This window comes from Lagopus muta, chromosome 7 (genome assembly GCF_023343835.1).
Source record: "Lagopus muta isolate bLagMut1 chromosome 7, bLagMut1 primary, whole genome shotgun sequence".
In the NCBI taxonomy this organism is placed as follows: Eukaryota; Metazoa; Chordata; class Aves; order Galliformes; family Phasianidae; genus Lagopus; species Lagopus muta.
Genome location: NC_064439.1, coordinates 32901573 through 32927897, shown reverse-complemented (window position 1 = coordinate 32927897; position 26325 = coordinate 32901573). Strand labels below are relative to the sequence as shown.

The 26325-nt window shown below is 40.8% G+C and overlaps 1 protein-coding gene across 3 annotated transcripts in view; it reads right to left on the bottom strand.

The window, feature by feature from the left end:
* CREB5 (cAMP responsive element binding protein 5) overlaps positions 1 to 26325 on the bottom strand; it is a 217246-nt gene that overhangs the window by 77292 nt on the left and 113629 nt on the right. Inside the window, exon 1 of one of the 3 annotated variants that reach the window (XM_048951684.1) lies at positions 21005 to 21168. The exons of the other annotated variants lie outside the window; for them this stretch is intronic. Coding sequence (XP_048807641.1) covers positions 21005 to 21051 — 47 coding nt within the window. The 5' untranslated portion in view covers positions 21052 to 21168. Of the gene's footprint in view, positions 1 to 21004; positions 21169 to 26325 lie in introns of those variants that run through there. 3 annotated transcript variants of the gene reach the window in all.

Here is a 26325-nt window from a genome sequence, read left to right as displayed (position 1 = left end):
CAGCTGGAACTCACAAATGATACATGGAGGATAATGACACGGTTAAAGCAAAACAAGGAAAGACAGTGAAAGGCAGGTTTGAGGGACTATAAAGAGCTACCTCATATAAAAACATATTCTTGTAATTAAAAAAAAAAAAAAAACACGGGATAAAAATAAAAAACCTGCAGCACAAACATGGCAGAACACTTAATCATGAAGGCAAGCCACAATGCCAGACCAATCCCATTGCTATCACGTTCTCCCAGCTCAAGAGGACCAAAACCTTAGTTCTTCAGGAAAATAAACGACTCTGTATCACCACAAATAAAAGTGAATTGGTTTTCATTGAAGAAAAAAGGTGGCAGTAATACTGAAAAGGCAGGTAATGGCAGCTGACCTAAAAACAGGAATAATAGCAGCAATAAAACTTGCACAGACGCTTTCTAATATGTCTGTTCTTTTTAAGGATAAGGCTTAAGGCTCCAGCCTGGAAAATTCATGAAAACTTGAAAATGTAAAGCTCATTGAGAAAAAATATCACCAGATTAAAAGACTGCAAAGAGTCCTATCCCCAGCATCCAGACAAAAGTGAAGTGACAACTGAGCACCAAGCAACTGCTTGCCAGGTTGCTATGCAAAGGTGTCAGACCCTTCTTTGCTCAACTGAATGCAGCAGCTGGACATTCACAGACACTTCCCAGCAGTGCAAATGGCTTTTACTCAACTTTCGTAACTCTGCATGTGAAAAGGATAATACGTCACAAAAAGGATGATGAAAAAATGCCTTTTAATATTACTGGGTTGAGAGAGTACTTGGAGAGCTCTTAGTGGGTACTGCGTACCAGCAGATTCCAACACTGAAAATACAGCAAAACAAATCATTAAATTTCTGTTTCTATTCACACTTAGTATTCAGAGCAGTGAAATGTAATTGAAATAGTATGATAAAAGTTCCTTGCAAACCCTGCTTTATAATAAAAATGAAAAAAGAACCTTTTTGAAGTGACTATTTTTCCCTTTTTTTTTTAGTTCCTTTTTTTAAAAAAAAAACTTCCCAAACAAAGCAGAATTTTGTGTCTGAAAATAAGATGGTGAATTACAGCAGAGTCACGAAAACAAAGAACCAACAGTTTCTCCAGTGCAGGCTTGTTACCATGAGCTAATAATTCCAGACTTTAAGCAAGCTGAGCCTCTTTTTTAATAACTGCATGCCTCTAGGCAAAGTATTTCTACTAAAACTTATTGAGGCATGGAACAGGGCAAGGTGTGTGAGCTAATGTTGGATTGTTCGGTTACTAAACCAACTCCTATAGCAATGAGTCTGCTCTGAACTGACAGATTATTTCTCTGTATACACTTGTATAAACACACTGCTTAAGGTCGAAATCTGTGTAAGCTTTCTTTTCAATTAAAATGTCAAAGATGACAGCACTTGTTTTCACTGTCCTCAACAGAATGATGGATGCTGCAGCAGCAGTTTTATGCCTCTGTGTTCCAGAGATGTTTGCCTGCTTGAGTGCCTAAGAAAGATGCACTTGCTGATCTTCTCATTCATCTTCAGGCAGAAAGGACTACTTGAAAATTTTATGCTCTGCATGGCTTAACATCTTGTGACTTTCTATTCCCCAAAGTCTCCTCATGCGCTCCCACATCCAATGCCGTAAAAGTTAGAGAAGAAAGTTTGATGTGTTCAAAGAGAAAGTCCTGAATTAAAACAGTTGCTGCTCAAGGGAATAGCCTAAAATCTCAGACTGGTTTCCAACCATGGGTAACTCACTTCAGGCACGTAACTCAAGTTTGTACAGAAACAAATTTGCCCTGGGCCACAGGGCAGAAAAAAAAAGACCTGGCCACCCCAAAACAAACATTCAGCAACCTTATTAAAAACTGGGACAAATCCTGATATTCAAAAGCCATTTGGGCACGGCCCTAGGTGAAGCAGCTCTCGGTGATGCCACTCGAGCAGGGCTATTGGACCACACGGCCTCCTGAGATCCCTTCCTGCCTCAAACACTCCATGATTTTGGGAATCTTTACATTTCTTCCTTTCCATATCCATGAAACTGAATAAAACTTTATCCGTCAGCTTCTCACTCATTTTTGTCATCTACAACTGGTACAAAGCCAAAGATAGTAGCTCTGGATGTTGCTGAGTTTGAAGGTCATGCTGGGATAAAACTGGCTGCATACACTGGCATAACTATACGGTAGGACCTGTAGCACCATTTTGTCCACAATTTTGCCAGAAAAAGGCTTAACTAGTCAAAACAGTCTCTGTGAAAAGTGACAGCATCTGACTTCAGCAGATTCAGTTTTAAAGCTGACAAGACACAGACGTGCTGTACGCAATATGGAAATGTACTTTGCTCAAAGTCACTACTGAGGAAAATCAAGTAGGTATTTTCATATGAGGAGAGATTCAAATTCTACCCTTAACACTGAAAATACTACAAAGTTAACATGTATGTAAGAAATTTTTCAGAAGATATTATTTAAGAAAATACAAGCTCAACTTCTTAAATGCCATACCAAACAAGTAAAAGAAAATTAGAAGCTTGGAAAAGTTGATATGCAATGAACAGCAGACCAAAATCCAGTCCTTAATCTCATCCTTTAACAAAAATACCACAGAAATAGCACACACAGTCCCTCATGCTCACTACTTCCCTTCAGCCACAACACATGCTCTTGTACAGTCAAGATCTCACTATAGCCACAAATAAAGTCAGCACTTGTGTGCTAACTGCCCCATGCTTTTTCAGTGTCTCAAATCTCTCATTTCAGGGATGGCAGTGAAGGAGAAAGGAGAGGAGTATGTACACGAGGGGGGACTCTCAATTATGGTTTTTGCAAGTCACCTACAAGTGTGAAAATATTGCTCGTAGCTCTGTATCTTCAGTAATCCTCTTCCCACCTCAACCCCAACACTGATTCCTTTCAAACATTCATAAAAGCCAAAATGAACATAAGACACTTCTGGAAGGAGCCTTTGCACATGCTTCATCTTCTTCTAAATATGCTAAAATTCCCACCCTACAGCTGTATTAATGCAGTTGATGAGAAGCCCAGGAGAGAGGTGAATCTTAAGGCAGAAGGAACAAAGTCATTGAAAACAGCTTCAGCCCCAAGCCAACAGTGACTGCTCTCCTCATTTAAGGACACATTGCTCTCTCTGCCTGCATATCAACCAGAGGTGCTAGATTGAGAACATCAGTTGAGTAAACAAGAATCCCAAACTCATCTTCAACATTTTTTCCATAGCTCAGGCAAACTTACCAAAGGTTAGAAATCACCTTAGCTGCTACTTAAAACCCCCCAGAAAAGCATATATTACTCAACAGTGTGCTCCAAAATTCTTGAGGCAAATGACAGAAGGCTACAGGTGCAGATTTTACCCAAGTTCAGCTGCTGACACAACCCTGTAAGGATGGGCCCTGTTTTCCAGCAGTGTGCAAGAGGAAAAAGCAATAGCACATTGCGGCCATTGTCCACACGTGCAGACACAAACCACTGGGGAAATTTCTCTCTCTATGCATGTATGCACACAGAGACAGCAAAAGCAAGCGGGCAGTGAAAAAAGGTTATTTTATTCTTGCAACAAAATGTACATTGTCACAGTGTCTTACAGCCACTATCTGTGCCCACTCTCTCCCTTTTAAAGCACTGGTTTGAGCAAGAACCTGCAGCTAATTTTGAGGTTAGAGTTCATTTGTTTTCACATCAATGCAATTAATTTCCACTGGAAACTGCATCTCAGGCATTCAATCAAAATAGGCCTAAAATAATTCTGAAAAGCTCATCTGTCTTCAATCTATATAATGTTTTAAAAATTGGATGCATGCCCTGAAATAACATTGCACTTCACAAAGCTTAAAGCTCTAAACTTGAGAGTATCAGTTACATTGAAACTGTAGTAAATTAAAACATCCAGTTCTGGTTTGCATTGATTTATAAATATCGACAAAGCTACTATTGCAGTCATTACCACTTTGGGTGCTCAGAGTTGAATTTTCATCAGTTCAGGGTTATTTTCATTCTTATTGTGGCTACAGTAGCCTTTCAAGCTATAGATCAGGTTCCAGATAACATGTAAATCTTAAATCTTAGTTTTAAAAATATGCATACAAAGCAGCCAAAATTCGTAATAAAAAACAGCAATTCTAAATGGTCCATAATGTCAGTCAGATACCGAGCACTTTTTTTTTTTTTTTTTTTTTTGTAATCTCCAGCTTAAGCAGAAAGGACTGTTACTATTCTGAAATATTTTAAATAAATGTAAGCAAAAATGAGATAAAATATGGAAAGGCAAATGTATAAAACTACTAGTTTTATTTTGGTTTGTTTTTAAACAGGAATTTGTTGCCTCTCTTGAACGGTTCTTTGGAATAAGAATCAAAAGTATTTCAACATTTTCTTTTTTTCAGCCAGAATATGCAAAACTTCTCTCCTAAACACCTCTGCATAATAGTCTACCTAGTGATCTTCAAAATGTGCTTGTTTATGAACAAGACATCATGGAGGAAATACGAACTATAAATACAGAGAGTTCAAGATATAACACAGTTACCAGGATAATTTGAGAAAACAATAAGAGAAGCTTGAACCCATTAACAGTAGTAAAGCCAATTCTCAATGGTGTAAAACACGTAGCTTTGCCAAAGACAGTGGACTTAAATCAATTGGGAATCTCACTTATATCCAAATGCACATAAACACACAGCATATAACATGTATTATATCTAGTTATAAAACAAGCTTTGACAGTGATCAATGTTGTATGCTTCAAAAAAAAATTCCCCCCCTTACACCTTGACATCTGTAGACCACTACCGAGCAACTTCTCCTGACCCCTGGTGGCGATTAGCTTCTGAAGTGAAGCAGGAGGATCACCGCAAGGTTCATAGCATTTCTCTTGCAGGCGCTGGCCAAATGCTACCCTTGCTGCTCTTCGTGATACTGTCACTGAAGCAAATATGCTATCCTGCAATCTAGCTTTCCACTACTTTTTGTTTTCATCCTATTTGACTTGTACAGCCCATACAATAGAGAAAAAGGAGGAGAGATTGGTCCTACTGGGGCAGATATTTCCTTGGACATGATACTCTTGCCATTGAAGCTCATAGGAGCCATGCTGTTGCATTCATTTAAAACCAAATCAGGCCTGCGAAATATATGACATCTATGAAGACACGATCTTAAATTATACCCTGAAGTGCTGACTGACGTGTGTTAATGACACACTACATTGCACCAAGAAAAACAAATGAACAAAGCAAAGCTTATTTTAAAACTTTACATTCCAATTTGTATTGATATTTCTGGTTTGGTGTTTTGTAGCTGCTTTGTTGGTTTGTTTGTTGTTTTTTTTTCATTTTTGTTATGAGAAAAAATTTGGGTCAAAGAGGAAATGCTTTCCCCAAACCTAACTCTGGTGGAAGACTAACAGAACATATCCTGAACCAATTTAGAGTAAAGGGCTTAAGGACCAAGAATCAGTCATGTAGCAAGCTCAGGGCAACTTCCAAGAGCAAGCTCTGAACTTCAGAGCAAGCAGAACTTCAGGGCAAGCTCTGTCAACTTCCAAGAGTCATAGTATGAACTGACACACTGGCTGGGTTTTTTCTGTTTGTTTTGTTTTAATCTCACGTGTCTTTAATGTGAAAAGTGTTCATAGACTCCATGAAGACTGAGTTTGCACTGTTTCATTTTTTCTCCCCACTTTCCCTGCTGAAGACTACTGCTGAAACAGAGCTTTAGCTAACATAAAACTACTATTCCAGGAAAGAAATGAATCAAGTGAAAAACTGAAAGAAGTGAATTTAAAACTCTGAATGTACATTTCTCTCATTCACTCCAGTTTTCAGCATTGCCAGGTAAGGAGAAACTATCTTTGTACATAACAGTTTGAAGAGACCAAACCCACTAGGCTAGAAGGACTACTCCAGCTGCAGTTGCAATGCTGAAGTGACCCCAGTTGTCCGGCCAAACAAAGACCAAGTCTGCAGGTCTGACCCTGGCCCTTCCATGAAGGCAAGCGTAATCGTAGCTGTGCCTTACACTGCCTGACCAATGTTGTGAAAACCAATCTCAAGAGCTGCTTTTCAGTGGAGTGCCACCACAACCACTGAAATCAACTGCAGCATTTGCCTTAAGAGTTTCCAGATTTAAACTGTGGGAATTGCTACCCTGGAGTTGTCAGTGGAAGGTCTTTGACAATGTAATTCGTTTCTCCTGCTGGCCTGACATGTTGACATTCAAGAAACATTAGTTGTTTGGGTTTTTTTTTTTAATTTTCTTCTTCCTGCTGGAAGGGCAGAAGAAAAGGATTATTCAAGGATTATTTGTTAACTAAGGAAGAGAAAGAGCGAGAAGGAGGAGAACAGGAAGAAGAGTTGTTGTTTTCTTTAAGTCTCCCGTAAAATAAGTGAAGTGTTTGTCACACATGCAGCCTAAAACATGTCTACACAATGCAGGTGAATGTGTGAAAAATGTTAAATTTACTTAAACAAAGTGGCAGCTCCACACAGTTTACAATAGCATAAAATCTATTTGGTTTGGCCCTCAGGAAGCCAGACATTTGATTGATCTGGTTAAAATATCCCAGCAGTCACAGAAATAGGCCTGAACAAAGCCTGTTGCATCACCTGCATTTATTTTTTACTGTTAATAGTTAGCAATGGAGGAAAGATACAGATCTGTGCTCTATACACTTGCCATCTCCAACAATATGATCTCAGCTCAGAGAGCAGCAGGAATTTGCACAGCAGTGAGTGTGGCTCACATCCAAGTGTCGGAAGCCATGGCTTACTCGCTCCACTGTGCATTTTCTATTGTTGCTCTTTCATTTTTTATTTATTTATTTTCAATACTAAAGGCAAATATGACGAGTGCAAAGAACAGCAGCAAAGTTGGATTTTGGATCAGTTTTGTTTTGTATTTGTTTTTGGGTTTTTTTCCGTGGTCTCTCCCTCGTTTAGGAAGCCTGGGTTTAAGCCTGGTGTCAGCCTACCAGATAACAAATCCTCTGAATAGCTCCACATAAAATCTGATGAGAAATTAAGAGTTTAAGAACAGGCATACTCAGAGGCGTGACTTTTAGAGCAACTCAGAAATTTGTATTTTATTTCTTTCCCTATAGCAACAAATCAACTATCAGAATCAACAGCATCACACACAATCTGGTCCAGACTGTGTAGGATATGTAACAAAGGTAACCTGTGGCTTAAAAGAAGAAAATGCAGCAGTATACATGCAAGATACTTTGCATTTCGCAGACACATACTACCAGCTGTTTATTCTTTAGCTCATGGCTGTACATCTATTGGGAGCCTCCCCCACACCTCTGTAAACTTTGCACAGCTCCTGGTCTTATTTCCACTGTAGATTTAACTCTAAGCCATGGATAAGCACAGTATTTAGCGTTTAGAGTTAAGTGTCATTTACTATCATTTCTGACATCTCCATACATTATCATGAGCTCCTTTTTCACAGGGGACTTGAAATCTGATTTTAATTTGCAGTAGGGTTATGGTCACAATAAATGTCTATTTCAGATACTCATGAGAAGTCTCTAATACAAATGGAAATCGAAAGTGGCTGCTTTCTTGTATTTTCAAAGCCATGTATGTAAAACATCCAGTACAGATCTGTTCCACACGGAAACCTGTTATTGATCCACCACTGCACCCTGATTCCTGCCCTGGCAGCAGGCACCATCGTGCTGAGCCATCTCAGCAGGTTTTATAGCTTACATAATAAAAGCCCAGGTTATGAAATCATTAGCACCTCAGCTGAGGCCGCCACAGGGATGCCCCTCTGAGTTCGTTGTGAAGTGCTTCTTCGGCAGCTGTGCTCTCAGATAGTGTTTGGATATTGTTGCTTCATATCACCACAGAGAAGGAAGTAAATCAATTTGTTCATGTTTTGAATTTATGTGTAAGGCTAAACATTTCTCTGGTCCACCTCTAGGCTAATTCCCTCCATTTACACATCCATAATTCTTGGTATAAAGACCTGTAGAAAGCTCAGACATCTATAATCACAGTTCCAATCCTACACATGTGATGCCAAGGACCTGGTCCATGCCTAGAGAGAGCTTTGTCAAGCACCACACGTTCCACTTCTCCATATCCCAAGAGAAGCCTCTGCGAGCAGTGCTGTAGAGCAATCCATGTGCTGCTGAGGGCTGCCCTCCCCTTATCTGCAGTCCTGGCACAGGGTGCAATGCAGCTCCATAAATGCAGGTTTGGGTGAAACTGTCAGCCTGAGCAGTTGAAGCTAAATTTGCCACAGGAGAATCCCCAACAGAGAAAGGAAATCCACTGCTTGTCAGTGAGCAAAATGTCTGGATGCTCCTTATTCCAACCTTGATACTTTTCTTGAGAGGTTCAGAAATATTATGAACCTTGTCCTTGCAAAGTGAGCTCAGCCAAGGACAGTCAGCAACTCTCACTATCCAGTTTGATTTATACTCAGTCAAGGTAGATGACGCGCATCCAAGACAAGGGAACTTGTGTGAAGGCATTACCTCCAGGTGTGCAGGGGGAACTTGTTGGAGGAAAGGACATTCTACTCACTTGAGCACTCTAAGGGTTTGGTTCATGGTTATTTGCAAAAGTGAATTCAACCCGTTTTACCAACTGCTCAAGACAGAGCACCCAAGAAAGGATGCGTGCCAATCAGGTTCATGAATATTAAATAAAGCTGGCTTGTGTTGCCATCTTTCTGAATCAATGCACTGCGTCACGTTTTAAGTAATTGAGGCACTGGTGCTTTTTAAAGCAGCATAAGTAAAGAGCCAAACTTGATATGATATAAAAAGAACCGCAATAGAAAGGAGAACTTAATGTAGTAATGAAAATCACTTACCCTTAATCATCCTCGAGACAGTGTTTTTACAACACTATATGATTTATGCAAGCAGTAAGCATACCTCCTTTGACTTTTCTAATAACAGGGCATCACAAACATGCTTGTTGGGATTTGAGCTGGTGTTTTTTTTGTTGTTTTAATCACTATCCCAAGTGCATTATTTAAGCCTTTGATACCTTTTCTGTAAAAAGATTTGCTAAGCAATAAATCATATCTATTTGCAAAGGAAACAAACAAACAAAAAAAAAAAATCCAAAGAACCCAAAACATTGCAGAAATAAGAGGTTTGGTCACAGCTCAGTGTAACCAATGCATACAACTTTTTGAAGTCTCACTGAAGTCCACATTCATTGCTGCTGACAAGCATGCTACTTAGTGCAAGAGGCTGTATGAAATGTTCACTGCATGATCTATGATTGTGCCCTTACATTAAATAGGAAGGATTGTAAACTACCTGTTCTCTGCTGAGACACCTCTATGCTTCCTCCTTCATGGAAAGACCTCAGCTTTTGGAAAAGCCAGACAATTTCTAAAGTGAGTATGCTCTTGTGACACTGAGCCTAGCCAGACCACAAACTATTTTATTATGTCGTGCAAAAGCCTATGTGCAAAAAATCCTCTTTAATTAAGATAGAGCAACCAGCACTGTGGTTGTAATTACCTTGGATTGCTTTACCCACAGGCATAATGAAATAAAATTAGGCCCTCTATATTTTTTGTTTTTAAACTAAGTAAACCCAAATTAATTTATTCAACTCAAACCAGACAGGTTTCTCTTTAAAAGGAAGGCATATATGGTTGGAGGGGCTGGTGCAGGAGGCAGAGTGACATGCAATGATGACTGTGAACTGCAAACTGCTGGCAAAACATTTGGCTTGCCGTTGGTCCGTGGCCAGTATTTTCCTTTGTTAATGAATCCCACATCTTTTCTAAGTTAAGCATTTTTTCTTCTCCCCCCTCATTTTATTTGAAACATATTTTAAATATTTTTGTTTTTATGACGTTGTGGAACATGATACATCCCCCTCCTAACCCCGAATATGGGAAAATCAATTAAAATTTTGACATTAAGAGCTATGATATAAACATATGGTTCAACTATTCAGACTTCTTTTTTAAGCAACGTATCAAGGATCAGTGCAAGGAGAAATAACCAAATGAGAACCCCACATTACTGGGTAAAAATGATAGCAATCAGGATGTATCACAGCCAGAACTGTGCTATTCACAAAGCACAAAAACCATCACAAATTATACAGGTTTTGATAGATTTCTCTAGACTTACTCAAGGCTGCATATTTTTCAGCTATGTTCTTTTCTGAGGAAAATGACCATTAAAAAACAATAATCCATCCAGAACGCTGTGTTTAATATTTAATACACTTAGTCTCTCTCACCCAAAGGACCTGCATTTTATGACTTTGAGAATGCGACCTTAAAATGGAGTTTTCCAGACTTTCTTATTAACTTCTGGCTCTTCTCTGAAGAAAAATGGTGGAAAAAACTGTGAAATTTCCCATCAGAACAGAAACATGATTTTGAAACGTGGCGAACATTTTGGGCATCCACTGATACACGCTCTACTGAGCGCCAGTCCTCCAGACTATGTGACAGTAAAACCAATTCAGCTCCCTTTGGTGTTTCAAGTTATCAAGACCCCGGATAGAAAAAATCATAAGCCACCTAAACTCCAGGGAATACGGTCACCAAACAGATTATTTTTAACCTGTCACTGACAGGAAAATAAGTTTTTTCAATCACCCTCTGTGGACATCTAATCTCCAATCCTGTGAGCATTTAGCTACATGAATGTACGTGGCCCCTTTTAATATTCTTGAGTCTTACAAACCTCACATCTTTGGTCATCATAACTCATCCTAGCAACAGAAGAGATGACAAAGTACAGCACAGTGCACTGCTGGCCATACAGCCCACACTGTGAGGACAAGGGTTCGATGGAAAAAATCAAGTTGCGAAAGTGTGTTCTGCACTAAGCCCCTTACTTTTGCCAACATGAATGGTGCTATGCTAGTGTTAGAAATAACAAAAAACTTTCCTAGAGGCTCCTGGTATCAACCTAAAGTTATATTAGGACAGAGGATTCAGTAATCTACAGAGTTAAGTGCAAATTAAACATGCTTCCTTTATATCACAGTGAATTCACTTGCGTTGTAACAGACACGATTTACACAGAAAATTACAGCCGAGCTCAAAAGCCACAGCTGAACTTTTCTTTTTCCTGGTCAAATACAAAATTTGCCAAACACAGCATTTTCAGATAAACCAAAAATATTAAATTCACTAAAAGAATACTATTTAGTAAATCTTATAGATAGATAACTGATATTTGGAAAAGCAAGCTTTTTAAATGTTCTGTTTTGAACTGATGCACTAATTTGGACATTTACCTAATTTTAAAGAGTTCATTTTTAAAAATCCTGTGTTTTTCTTTTTTTCTTTTTTCTTTTTTTTTTAACAATAAATAGTTGCAAAATTAAGTAACATTGAGTTAACTTACACTATTATTTTTAATTTCAGTCTCTAAGTCAACTACTTCGTTCTCCATGGAGAATGAGATACAGCTCACCTGCCACAGACACACCAGTGACACAAAAGAACCCTTAAATCTGTCAGCTTTCTTTCATTTCCTCTTCTGTTAAAAACAAGCTGATATTCCAAATGATTTTTTTTTCTGTCTCTTCTTTGTGATTTTTCTAAATGGTTTTATCAGCTTGTTATAAACCTGAACATCAATACCGATGCATTAATAAAAATGTAACCTGGGTGCTTTCAAAACTATCTTATTGGACGACTGATTAGCTCCCTTAATAAATCAACTGGGTGGGAATGACATTTTTAATGAAAAAGGAAAATAGTGTATTCTGCAGGAAAGTATGGGACTTTCTGTTTTGTTTTCCGCAGGATTAGCTCCTCCAGCCAGGACATTTTTGCCACTCTCCTGACAGCGGTACAAAACCGTCTTTGACATTTACCGAACCGTCAGACACAGCCCTTTAAAAGAGCAAATCTTGCCCTCATTACAACAAAAGAGGATGCAAACAAGGCGGAAGGATGGCAGTAAACAAGGTGACAGAGGTGTACTGAGAGCCAGGCCGTGTGCTGTAGGTTGTGCTTTCTGTAATGTCATTACGATGAACAATAGCATCCTCCGAGCCTTTTAACTCAAGGTGACTACGAGGTTGAGGCAGAGTGTCAGTGGACACTCATGTCCAGTGACTGTTTCACAGTCTTTACATTATGTTCCCCAATAAATAATTAATTTTGCAACAGTAAAATAACGGAGCATTCAGAGGGGCAAGGCATAATTTTGTCTGTGGTATTAGTGACAGCATATTGGATGGTCATTAGTTAATGGACAGATATGAGGTATATAGGGAGTTCACTGCAAAAAGGCATTAATGTGCCATTACCTTTAAAGTGGGAACAGCTTTTGCTAGCTAAGCTCCTGTAAAACATACCTTTGAGCTTACAGCAATATTAGCAAATGGATCCCCTACACAGTGATGGGATGGACAAAGCTCAGAAGGCTGAAAAATTACCCTATCTCCTCATTTTGCAAAATATGCTGAAAAATACTATGAAGGCCTGTTCTGCTTGTTACAGTTTAGATGATCTATTTTTGTAAAAAGGAAAAAAAAGAAAGGTACTTTAAGCAGCTTATTGGTTTCTAAATACCTAAGATATGGATTTTCTCAAACCTTTTAGAATTTTTTACAATTCTTGACTATGAGCAGAAAATATAGATACTTATTCAAACAGCTGTTTGTAAAGCAAAAATTTATTTTGCTTCATTTTGGTTCCCATTTCAGCTAAAAAAGGTTGGTGTCAGGATTCCTGTCTCATCTTCACTGGTTTATCAGCTGCCTCCTGTAACCTATGTGATGGCCTTTACAGAATGATGGGAAACCTAGGAAATGAAGAATTGTGAAGTGCAGCTCATCCTGTCCTCAATAACAGCAATTCAAAGTCCACAGTTAAAACTCTTCTACTGGCTGCATAGGATCGGAATTTTTGGAGCAGGTTTCTTGGAGCCTTACTTGAGCAAATTTTGAATACCTCCAGCCATGGGGATTACACATCCCTGCTGCCTGTTGCAGGGCTTCCCCACCTCCTTGTGCAGGAATCTTTCCTATCTTTGGTCCCATGGGAACGTCTCTTGCTGAAACTTGTGACTGTTACCTTTTGTCTTCATGCCACAAATTGGGGAGACCCTGTCCTTTGAGTAACTATCCTGTAAGCAGGTGAAGGTTGCAATTAGATCCCTCTTTTGATGTCTCTGTGCAAAGCAAACTGAGGTCCCTACTCTCTGCTTCTTCTGTTGTGCCTTCCCTTCGGCCTAGGGAATACATTAGCAATTGCATCTGCTCTCCATGCAGCTCTCCAGACTACCTCTGCAGCAGTGTCTCAAGCCATTGCTCACTCAGGAACATGTCTGGGGGCACCACCTGCTCAGAGCCATTCCACAGACAAAGCAGACTTCATCCTACACTGACCAAGAGTTTCTCTGACTGCAAAATGTTTTTCTTCTCCCTACAGTCTTTCTGAGTCCTCTGGGGCTTTTGTAGGCCAACCCAAATATCTGACCCTGAGCCAATCAGTTAATTATTATATCTTATGTTTGTCCTATTTTACAATTACTGTGCACGGGAGACACATGCCAATGCAGATGTGCTGCTGCAATCCACCAGCCAGTGCTCAGGGCTGTATAGGGAAGCAGCAGGCTCACATCCTTCCTCCAGACAGCTTGATCAGATCTGCACTCAAAAACATCCCCCTCCTGGAGCATTGCTACCTTAAATCAAGTCTCCCTGAGATAAAGAGCTGTTTTTTAAGGAAAGAAAAGGAGACATCAGATAGCGCTGATGCTGGCTGCACTATCAGTCAGGAGTTTGTCTCAGGCACTAGGTGAACAATCTGAGACTGACATTTAAAAATCCAGAATGTATACCACATGTATAGACAGCCAGAATATTACTGTCTGCTTCACCATTTGCTATTCTCCACACCTCCCAGGCATTTTCCAACAGAAATATAGAATAATCAGAAGCAACAGAAATATTTAGAATAGACCTTGGAAATCAAGCCAAAAATAAAATGTACAAAGCTCAATCATTTTCCAGTGCACAGTGGAAAACAAAAAATACAGTCAGAAACTGTATTTTTAAGACCTTTTTTAAGCAAAACAAACATACACACAAAAAGGTATTTCTCAGCAGTAACAATTCCAGATTTGCAAAGGGAAAGTATTTTCCCTTGAAACAATTCTTAATTTCTTTTTAAACAGTTGTTAATTGTCAAAAGACCGCATTTTAGGAATACTGAACCAAAACTGAAACATTTCAGTCAAGCACATTCCACTTTTCTAAACAGATCTCTATTAATTCATCTTTTTCAACTCATTTTTTTCTGTAATATTATTTTCTCCCTATAACTTCATAACCAGCACTAGTAGGATTCTGTACATTTCCATAAGTGTTGTAACACTTTCACAGGGAACTACAAAGTCTTGTCAAAGCAATTTAAATGAGAAAATGATAGTAATCACTAAAGGGAAGTCACTTCATAATCTGTTCACTCAATACATTACAATAACTGCCAATTTGCAGTAGATGTTAACAGGTTTTCCCCTGAACTGAGAAAGTTCCATGCGACACAGAATTAGCAAGTGAAACCCAAACAGAACACTCATACAGAGCAATGTCCCTCTTTAGCTGTTGTCTGATTTTTTGCCCACACTTTGATTTCTCATTCCGCATAAACTTGAAATGGGACAAAGTTTTGGCAGGTTTCAATTTCAAAAAGAAAGAAACTGCCATTCATACTTGCATTTACATACACATCACTGCCTTAAGTCATGAAACTTGGAATCTTGTTCATGTGATAAATCTTCTGGTAGGATAGTTTAGGAATTACAGAAGTTCATTTTGCTTTGCATCCTCAAACACGTGTGTGTGTCCATATATGCACATACATAAATCCACACAGAGGGATTTCTGTGCTAAACTGCACTTTGTGCAACACATGGCTGTCTCATACAAATGGCCACAGAAGATATCAGTCATCAGAGGATTCCAATGGCAAGAAATCTGTCTCTTCAATCAGTCTCTAAACTGAACCTTATCTTAGTCTCTATTTTGATTTTTCAGTCAATCTTCTAAATGAACTTAAAAATATACTCACTTATTCACAGTATGTCAGAAAGCTAAATAGTATCTAGAAAAATGAGAACTCCTGCATTAATAGTACAGCAGAAATACAGACCGCATCCTTAACTGAAATAAAGAAAAATTCACGCAGATCTGGAAACTGAATGACAACAAAGAAAAAAAGTACTGGAATTTTTTTGATGATGAGTGCACTCAAGCTGAGGTCAAGAGAGGATCTGCTCCAGTAAGTTTTTTCTGTTCTGGTTTTTAAGACTCAGTTTGGAAAAAAATACCTCATGTTAAAACTGACATATAAAATTACTGTCGCTGATGGGCTTTTCCAGCGTGGTAAAACCTTCTAGTAGCTTTATTTTTGACAGACCTTGTGATAATTAGTTGACATTTAGAGAAAATGTAATGAACTTTTATTATTATTACTTAGGTGCCGTTAGTGGGTACAGATTTATTGATCTGTAGAAAGCAGTGTCCATCTGAACCAAATTGTCCCCTATTCTTCACGGTCACGTAGCAGCACAAGAGCTGTACGTACCTGCAATAAAACCCTCCACTTCTTTGTTTGTGTGAGTGCATCTTGTATTCATGCTAATAAAGAACTTCAATATGTCTGACTTAATATTTGAGTAATGACTGCAGTGTGCAAACTACTCTGTGATGCCTTTGAATGAAAGACACTATGCTGGAATAAAGACCACCACACACATGCAGCTTATGCTGATCTGAGAGACTACAGTTCTCACACTTGACTTGGAAGTTATCTTAACTGATGGCTGGTTTTATTATAATGTGCAGAAATCTTTCAGTAAATTGGAATTGAGAAGTTTTCAGTACAGTTATTCATTTTAACATAGAAACCTACAAGGAAATATCAAGACATAAAATAAAGAACGGAAGCAGTCATGGAATAAACAACGTTCTGTTAAGTAAGTGATACTTTTCTGGCTGTGCCAGAATCCAAAAGCCCTATAAAGCAAAATTTGTGTCACTGGAGCTGAAAAATCATTCATGGTATTGGACAATCAAGGCCTTAAAAATGTGTTTGAAGGAAGTGGAGTGAATAGACAGCAAGCTCCACAACACAGAAATTCCATGCCACATTTGAAAACAAATTCAAGCACCCACGTGAGGAGGAAATCACCTCATAATGGGAATCCCAGATTCATCAATCCCTGGAGTTAGTGTGACAGAAGAAGTAGTTTTTCAGGAGAGCGCATCCTAAAACTAGAGATTTTGAAAAGTACGTGGGTGCTCAAAGGAGTGATACAGACTTTCTCCAGAGCCTGTCAAAGCAGCACTCCCATCCACTGCAATAAGCTTTGGATCAGGTTCAAAATCTGAACGTAGTCCTCCCTCACTAGAATTGGCTGGTCACAACGGAAACTGTTTGGGCAAAGTACCCCACCCATAAACAGAGCACTTGGGGAGAATATAGTAGTAAGCAATGAAGTTTGTCTCTTTGCCAAGAGTAGGGGTTGTGTCTCCTGCTTATTCACCCTCTGAGAGAATAAAATGAAGGCTATAGTAAGGTAATATTTCTGAGGCAATCTGAAAAGAAATGCTACATGAGTAAGAACCAAGAGGATAAGGGTTCTTTCAATTTTGATGTGAAGGTGGAAGAATTGAGTAAGCGATGGGGTAAGAGTCATTACCAGATGGATGCAGTGTTTCCATCACTCCTCTCCTTGGGATTGTATAAATAGGCAGAGAAATAGAAAGGAAACACAAACGTGAGTATGGAAACAGAGTTCCACTAAGGAAATTGCCACATCAACTAGGTGGAAGACAAAGATATGCAAGTCCATTTGCAGGAGAAAGAGAGTGTAAACACAGTTAAGTGGATATTAATGAACTCTAAGCAAGGATGGCAAGCCTGTTCTGAGCTTACAAATCACATCCGCATTAATACCAAATGAGTTCATTAAGATTAACATTATTATGATGAGTATCAAAGGGATTAAAAGAGATTATGGCGAATAAGAGAGTCAGATAGGAATGAGATGTAATTACCTTCATATCTGGCTTATCTATAGCTGCAGAGAAAGACCCAACATTCAGTTCAAACTGAAGGAATGTAACTTGTATTTTAATCTGAAGTGTAATTTTCAGCAAAGCTGATCTCAACAGTTTGGGCTGAACGTGGCCCAGGCATGTGCAGGACGAGCAAAAGATGGGTGGGGAAGGAGAACAGAGCGAGACAGGGAAGGGCAGCCAAGCCCCCTCCTGCCCCAGCATCCTCACTGAAGTGCAAAGCGACTTAGTCCTTGTGCCCCTGTGTGCAAAATGTGACACGAGGCCACCACTGCTAGAGCCACCTGTTCCCCAGAAGTGTCCTCCTTTGACCCAAGCATTCATCCCAGCTCCAGGCACATATTTTTAGAGCAGGACTTAACGAAGCTCCCTTTGGAGGGGGAAAACTCGGAAGAAGGCTTACTGTGGAGCACACCTAACTCAACTCAGAGCAAGGCAGCATGTTAAACATACAGATCTCATATCTTGACTTCGCTGGGGAAGGCAGTCCACCTTGCTTACAATTCCTGTTCAACACGTATTATACATGGAGAAAACACTCTACAGTATCTCTGATGATCACATATGCTTTCTTCAGTATCCTGTGTTTGAAAATTTCATTGGGCTTCACAAATACAAGCAGTCTTCCTCAACAATTTAAAGGAAGTAGTCTTACTGCAGAGTTAAGAAAACTGAAGAGCACAGTGATGGAGTGAATCACGCTCAATGAACTGAAAATATATCTTCCTACTTGTACCTCATGCTTCTGTACAGCAACTACAGAGTCAATTCCTTTGTGCATGCAGAGACCAGCTAAGGAGCACCAAATTACTGCTTAAGATCACACAGCGTATAGAGAGGATAGTCTGCCAACGCACACATAAAACAACAAAGGCGGAAATGTTCCTTGGGATCGTGGTGGGGAAAATGTATTGGGACTCTTCCAGCCAGGCCCTGCTTTGAGCAAATTGCCTTTCTTCAGAGGCCGACCACGCGCGGTCAACCTCCAGTGCAAACACTGCTTACGAGCTTTGGTGTGTTTGGCCTCTGGTTTGTTTGACAGGTTACATGTGCTTCTGAATATATCTTCTGATGCTCGTTTACAGAGCACTGCTAACATTTCTCTTGGCTGCTATTTAAAAAATCAGGTCTCTAAAGATATCATCCTTCAATAAGAAAATCCTCCTGCCAGAAGGCCCAGCTTCAAATGCGGAGAGGCCGACAGCCAGAGCCGCCAACCTCTGGTTGCAGAGCTGTGAGCCCACAGCCATACCTGCATGTGGCTCTACACAGTGCAAGACAGGCAGTGGAGGAATTCAGAAGGGGCAGCAGCTATAAATTTTTGGCCAAAACAAATGTGCAGTTCAAAAGCACTTGTCAGAGCTGTCTGGCTCTCTTCAGAACAGTTATACCTCATTAATTATACACTTTATTGCTTCAATAGGCACAGGAGATTTTTATACATACACGTGTACATATGCATATGGAATTTACAACAGCAATTTTTTGAAAGAAGCATTTAAAACTATTCCCTCTGTGGTAGCGCATTGAAATCAGGTAAGTAGCAGAAGTAAATCGTAACTTAGAGATGCAATGCATTTTTGGGAGGGAAGGACTTACATCTTCACATCCTCTACCTAGCTTCTCCAAGCAGGAATCAGCAGAGTGGCAAGACGTGGCTGCTTTGTGAAGGTTGTGAGCATAAGGCAGGGTCATCAGTCAGCCCGAAGCATCCCAAGCATCATTACATTCTCCTCTGCTGCCCTCCCCCTCAGGTAAAATATGAATAGATAGTACCAGCTGATGATAAACCCATCTCTATGGACTTCCAGGGCATGCTGCACTATGCATTTTGTATGAATATTGATAGAGAAGTAGCAAGGATGTGCAGGAAAAGATGGAGCATGATAAAGCCTGCCATCTTCTGCCCAGCACCTTGCCAATATGACTAGACACTGTCTAAGACAACACTGACAGACTTCCTTCACAAAGTGTCCAGCCAGAAGAGGCAGGAAGAGAAAGAGTACAGTCCAACCAGCATCCGAAGGCAGGCAAAGGGAAGAATCTACACTGCTTTACTCTGATGGTTTGTGGAGTTGCACTTCCCAACATTTCTAGGAGAAAATATGAGTCAGAAATCCTACGGGAACTCCTGCAGCAGCATAGCTCCCTCCACAACCCACACATCCTCAGCAGAGCACTGCGCAATCTAACCCATATGGTATATCTGCACTGCAGTGTGGGCCAGAGCCGGGTGCGGCCTTACATTCAGCTCTCAAATGATAAAAGTTTGGCGCTTGAGCAACTGTTTGTGCTTGAGCAGTTGACTGAAGAGCCTGGAAATCAGAGCATTTAGGAAAACTTCTGGGTTACAGCTAGGTGCAAGATGGCTTTACAGAGGATGGGGAGGGGCTCTTGTCCTGCTCAGAGGTAAAGGTTTGTGATCCCAGCAAAGCAATGCGTTCGGGTATTCTGGGGATGAACACAGGGGCCAACACAAGCTTAAAAATAAATAAGTAAATAAATAAAATCACCAAACCCCCAGGAGCAGCATTTTAGGCTATCTGTAGTTAGCCAAGTAAATCTCTGGAGCGCTGCCGTTCCAGTGGACACCGATGCAGCATTTCTCTCTGTGAGAGGAATTCCCTGAAGGGGGCACTTCCGAGACCAGGATCCCAGGAGCAGCTCCTGACACAGAAACCTGATTCAGGCAGAACGGGTGTCCCGAGGACACCACCTGGCATCTCCTGTTCACCCCACATCTACACACAAGCACAATCTGAGAAGGGGTCTCGACGTTGTACTCCTCATTGCCACCCTAATATTAACGTGTGAGCTTGGGGAGGAGGTAACTTCTTCTCTGCCCTCAACCCCAGAAATTATTGGAAATGTGAACAAAAGGCTCAAGGGTCTGCAGGGAGACAGATTCACTAAGACAAGCACAGTGCTCTGTCCTGCAAAGGAAACTACCATGGGCAGCCGTCCCAACTCGCAGGTACTTTTGAAGGGCACATCCGTTGCATTCCAATCTGTCACACAGGATCGGGACCTCAGTGGTCCCAGACACTGCGAGAAAGCAGTGAGCCCAGGCTGAAATAACCATGAGAAAGATGCTGACAAGTGTTAGACACAAATCACTGAGGATCCTCAGGACAGGCTTTGCAAATTGCCTCCTTTCGTGTTGCATTCTCTGCTGTGGAACTGCAGTGATAGGACCCTTTACTCACTGCCGGGCAGAGGCTGAACTGCTCTTTTCATGCACTTTCAATTCGGCACTACGCTCGGAGAACCACCCCTTTTCTCTTTGCCTTTCTCTTTTCTTTTTGCTCTCCTTGGGCTTTTTGTGAAAGAGACACCCGCTTTCAAACCATTAAAAAAAAAAAAAAACCCTAGTGGAAAATAATTTGCAGCTGTGATAATATCACATTTTTAAAAATACTGTGATATAGTTTTACTTTTAATAATAAAAGATAAAAAAGGGGAGTCTGTGAATAATTAGAGAGTGCAGTCTGAAGCCAGTTACAGTCATTGCAATTGATAATAAACTTAAACCCCCTTGACAGCAGGTAAATGCTTTGCAACCCTGACCCCCTTCCTCTCACATTACTTAACAACCCTGCAGTTCCAGCATTACATCACCATTGAAACGATTGGTTCCTGCATTTTAACTCTCTCCCCGTCTCCTCCGATTAGAAGCCACACAATGATGGGGAAAAAAAAAAAAAAGGAAGAAAATAAAAACTTCTCTCAAGTTTGCTGCGCTCCTTGTTTGGGTTTGGTTGGGTTAAGAATCAGCTTCTGCTGCTAACAGTCGGGGTTACACACACCAGAAAACAAACTCTGTCGAAGTGGAAGAGTGGGAAAGGGAGATGAGGAAGGGGAGGAGAAGAGGAGGAGGAAGGCGACGGGGGAAAAAAGTATATAGGAATCAGAAAAGGAAAAGAAAATTAAAAACAAACCTCATGGACATCACTGAGCCTGAATTCCCTGCTGAGGTGCAGAACATGAGAGCCCTGGAATGAGTGTATGTAGAACTTGAGCCAAAGCTTAACTAGCCCGAGTGAGTCATATCCTTCCCATTTGATTCCCGTCCAAATGATGATGTAATGCGCTGGCCCTCTCCCTCGTTCGCTCCCGCTCACTGCTCTGCCTCCCTCCTCCCCTTTTCTCCTTTTTAGCTCAGTGCTGGTGAAGTCACCATTTAAATCTGGCAGAGCTGAAGCAAAAACTTCAATGTAACCAAAACAGCCCCAGGCCGAGTTCCAGACGTACTGAGACTTGGTGGTGCAATTGCCATTGGAAACGAGTAAACAGAGAAAGAAACAGTGCCGCCTCTGAACGGCCTGCGCAGCTGCCTGCGGGATTGCAGGGAAGCCCAGGGATGGGGCTGGTTTGATTGACAAGGCTGACCGGGAGATCCTACACAAAACGCACTCGTGCTCAAATGCCCGCGTGTTACAGGCTTCAAGAGGATCCGGCAATTGGGAGAGGAGGAGATAGAGCCGGGGGGCAGCAGAGAAGATTTGAAGCAGACACAGCATGTTCGTTTAGGTCCGGCAGAGTGCACAGCACTGATTTTGCAGGTTGTGCCACTGCACTGAGCTTTCTCCCCCCTTAACCGCACAGAGCTGGCACATGAAGGCCTGGAATCGAGCCCTGAGTTTTTGAATGGGGACTACAGGGCTGTTTCTTAGTGCATCTGTAGACTTACCGGTGCAAGGCACTTTCTCTGCTACTTTAATAGTAGCAGAAAAGCCTCAAGCCATACAGCACTGTGAACTTATGAACCAAACGAGCTGCAGTGCTGCTATTGTTTACCCCGCATCTGAAACAATCCCTCTCTGGTGTTTATTTCACAAGTTTGACATGCATGGCTTTTTTTTAAGGGTAGAGAATGTTTCTAAGTGGAACCAGTGAAAAATTTTTGAAAACAAAAGCTTTCACGTGCACTGGCATCAGCCACTGTGGTGCTGACTGCTCAGCATCGTATGGCAGAGTCCAACTCCTGCTAATGGTATACACTGCAGCAACCATAGCTGAAATGCCTCACGTGTCCTCTCTCACAGAAGTTTTTTCACCATTCATTACTTACAATTAATTGTATTCAACTGTAAAAAGTGGCAGTTCTGCACAAGAATGCAAAGCCTGAGCAATAACAGCAATACATGACAATATCTCAATACCCATACGTGTGCTGATATGCATATCAGTTTGTATTGCCAGACTACAGAGATGCATGCATTAATGGCATCTGAAATACTGGAGAGGTGTTTAAAAGCGGCTCCTTGCTTTATAGATCAAAAATTTCAGCATATTTTACAAAGTCGCCTCACCCATTGTCTCAGAAATTCAGTTTTAGAGCAGTCAGTGAAAACATCTATCCCCCACATTCATAAAACAACAGGAAAACATATCAGTCAATGTGTTTTCTTCCTTATAATGATGGAATTTACAGAAAAGTAATTTCTATTGCCTAGCAGCATTTTATCAACAAGAGTTTGTGGGGAAGGTTTCGTTAATTGATCCCAGCAGTGATTTAATGTTCCTTATACAGCAAGGCAAAGAGATTATTGTAAAGTAGCAAAGTTTCCTCCCCGAGATGCTCTTAGGGTTATAAATTATCTCCAGAATGTGCTTCTATGGATCAGCATGGCTAGCTTCAGTCATGGTTCAGTCTTGAATTCAAGTAGTTTCAGCCATGAACTCCAATGATTTGTGTTTAAGGTACATATGAATTTCAAAGATAGAGAGGAGGAGAGAAACGAAGGGTTTCTCCTATTCAATTAAAAAAGAGCAGATCTCTGCAGCAGACTGACCTGCTGGGTGACACCCTCAATTGATATTGATGCTGCAGCCACTCAGAGTGACACCTTTATCAAGCAAGGCAGCTCTGAATTAGAGGTGATCGGCCATAATTATTACTGGCGCCACTGAAGCCTGTGGCTTGACAGCATCAGATGTGGTTGTTATAAAGTTTGGTCCATTGTGTCAATGGCCCGTATAACTCATTTATGTCTGAATTACCAGCTATTGATTTTTTGTCTTCTGTAATGTAATAAAATAAAAGTTAGATCATTCTTAAAGCTTTCTTTTAATTCCAGCTTTGCCGATAGTTTTGCTTCAAGCTCAGCTCACTTCTCCCTCTCCATTATAAAAAAAGGTGACTTCCAGCCCTTTTTCTGTGCATGTCTAGGAGGTTGCCTTCCCTCTCTCCCTCTTCTTTTTATTTTGTCTTCTTATTTTTATACTGCCGAACTGCTCAGCTTAGGTTCAGCATTCATCCTCCATTTACGCCACTAGCATTGCTGTGAAGTTTTTCATCAGCTCAGGACAGATCCCTGGCTCAGAACAGCTTCAAACTGATGGGAAATATGGCTATATCCTATCCACAAACATAGATCACCAGGCCCACCTCTGGAAGGAAGGAAGCTGCCACCATAGAGAAAAACTATTGCCCTGAGGGGTGGAGGTTATTCTGCTTGGCCATAAGCATCCACTTCTGAAGCCCTTAGTAATGAACCAGCCTCTTCTCACTCCTGTAGAAGACCCATACAACCAGCAGCCTGCTGGATTGAAAGTGCAATCCAAAAGATGATGCAGTACTACCACCCTGCTTCAAGCAATTCTCTGGCAAATGTGCCCTTCACAAAAGAAAACTTTGTTTACCATCATCAAGAGCAGACCCACTGTCCATCTGTGAGCATCCTAATCAACATATTACAGGACTGACTGGATTTGTATGGGTAACAGCCCTTTTGATTATTATTGGTCACATAGACACAACTTAAACAACTTAAGACACAGACTTAAAGCACCTAGAAAACAGTCCCTGCATTATAGAACATGTTTTTTTTAATTTAGGCATTTTCTGACATGAAGGAGAAAGATCCGAACAGCCTGATCTGCCTGTAATTTCTAAATGATGTATTTACACTAAAGACTCATTTCAAGAAGCATACAGCTTTAAAACAGAGCTTGTGCTCCAAAGGAGTTAAAAATTATTTGTGCTTGCTAGTGGGAATACAAAAGGCTCTTTCCAGGCAGGTATTTCCAAGGCCTATTGATTTTTTCTTCCCCCTAACAGGAAACACTGTTTTCCCATTTTCCTTCCTGTGACAGACCAGTTAATGATAAAGAATGCCCTGTGCTCAAAGGAAATTCCGCTTGCATTCAACAGCTCCCTCTTTATCTGTTTACTCTTCTGTCTTTTCTTTCTCCCCCCTCTCTGCCCCTATCCTTAAATTTCCATGCTCAGCCACACTCAAGAATAGGGCTGTTGTGATGGGAGTTGTGGGATGTTTTAATTCTAATGGGAGCCTTCTTCAAAGTAGCGCCCTGGCCAGCACAGTTATGACTCCAGCTTAGCTGTCTGGTTCAGGAATGCTTGCAACACCCTCCCTGCAGCATGTTTCATCCTTAGGGAAAGGGTGGTGGGGCACACCACAGATGTTTGGTGTAACAGAAACTCCACAAAATCACTGCTCCTGCTGAAAGTTTCCACTCTGAACAACCAGAAAGCTCTGAACTTCGAGAGCCCAAATGTCAGAGCACACTGGGATTATCTCACGAGCATATTGCAGCAAGGAACTGGGTGTACTGCAGCTGAGATGGCTGGTGAACAAATCATCAGCTATACGTGCATTTTAGGTGAGTGGGTCACACACAGCATTTGGGACTGACCTGTGCCTATTTTGATCAGTGGCCCAAAGCACTATGACGGTGCCTGGGGATGAAAGCAGCGTAGCCTGATTATTTTTCTCCCCACTCCTTCACTCTTAAAGAGGCTTGATTAAGAAAATATTCTGTAATAATGGTCCTACATTCAGGAAAGTCTCATTTTCATTCCGACATTATTTTTCATTTTCATTTCTAAACCAAGAGCCTAACAGTCCCTGTGGAATTGAAGAGGCCAGATAATTTCAGGGTTAAACAAGCTTTAATGACTATCATATGTATGGAACCTTAAACCTAGTATTAAAAATTATTTTTTTTTAAGTGGCATCTCTTCCTTTTTTAATTTAAAATAACCATCCAGGTGGTTTCCTAAGGATTTCTTTGCAAATTGCTTCCAGTGAACCTTTTCAGTTACAGACCACTGCAAACCCATGTGGTGTTACTCAGCGTTCAGTTCAACTTGGGTGTCCCCTGTTTGTAAAGTGGACAGAGGGACCATCTTCACAAGAGCCTACACAGAGAGGCTGGGGATTCTGAGCCTGTCAGCTGTCACCAGCGAGGACGTAAGAAAGCAGAGATCCACCAAGTTCAGAAATGAGCACATTTTTCAAATTGCTAATGTGACAGTGGGACACGTACTACCAAGTCACTCAGGTGCTTCTGAAAAAGCTGCTCTCCTTCAAGGACACTCATTCCCAAGTGCTCAGCACTGAGATGTGGCAGAAGCAGAGCAGGTTTTTCCATGCCCTATGCAAAGTATCCAGAATTGTGCTTTGTGAGAACTGCCCCATGCCTCCTGCATTTAAGCACTGTAATAAAATGAATTGGAATCAGTGATCCTTATGGGTCCCCTTCCAACTCCGGATAGTCTATGATTCTATATTCTAAGTCTTACCAAATCCTGGAACAAAGATCTCTCCCTCTCACTTATACGCCCAAATGCACTGCTAGGTTAGAAATGCGCTATTGAAAATATTAAAGGAAAAAGAATGAGAATTTTGGATAGAAAAGCTCTGGAGACAAATGTTCTGCCACAAACCATGCATATGTGCAATGAGTATCACAGTATCGCAGTAAGACTTCTCCACATTCATGCAATGAATTTTAACCAAAATTTTCCAGAACAATCTCAAGACAAGAACTTCTTCTCAGGTGATGCTCTGAAGCAGGTTAATGCCACTTGGGATCATGGTTTTGGTGCTTGGGACATTAAGCCACGAGAAAATAGATGGAACATTGCCTATATACCTTCACCAAAGAGCTGTGGGCCAGCAGTGAGCAGCTGACCTGGAAGTGAAGAGCTCTGTACCCAATTATGTACCAATGAGTCATCCAGTCCAAGGAGCCAGCTATTTTATTACAGCTGTAAACCACAAATACCATAGACAAATAACGCAGCAATTTATGCAAAATAATAAATAATGTTTTACATCTCTATAGAACCTTTCGCCCTAAAAGATCCCAAAGCACCTCCCAGGCAAGCCATAAAAAGTAAAGCAATGCAATCACCCTTAACGTGGGCGATGGCAGCCCGCCAGCCACCCGCATAGGAGCACAGAGGAGAAGAGATGTTGACTAAGGACAAAAGTAAACAGCTGCAATTATT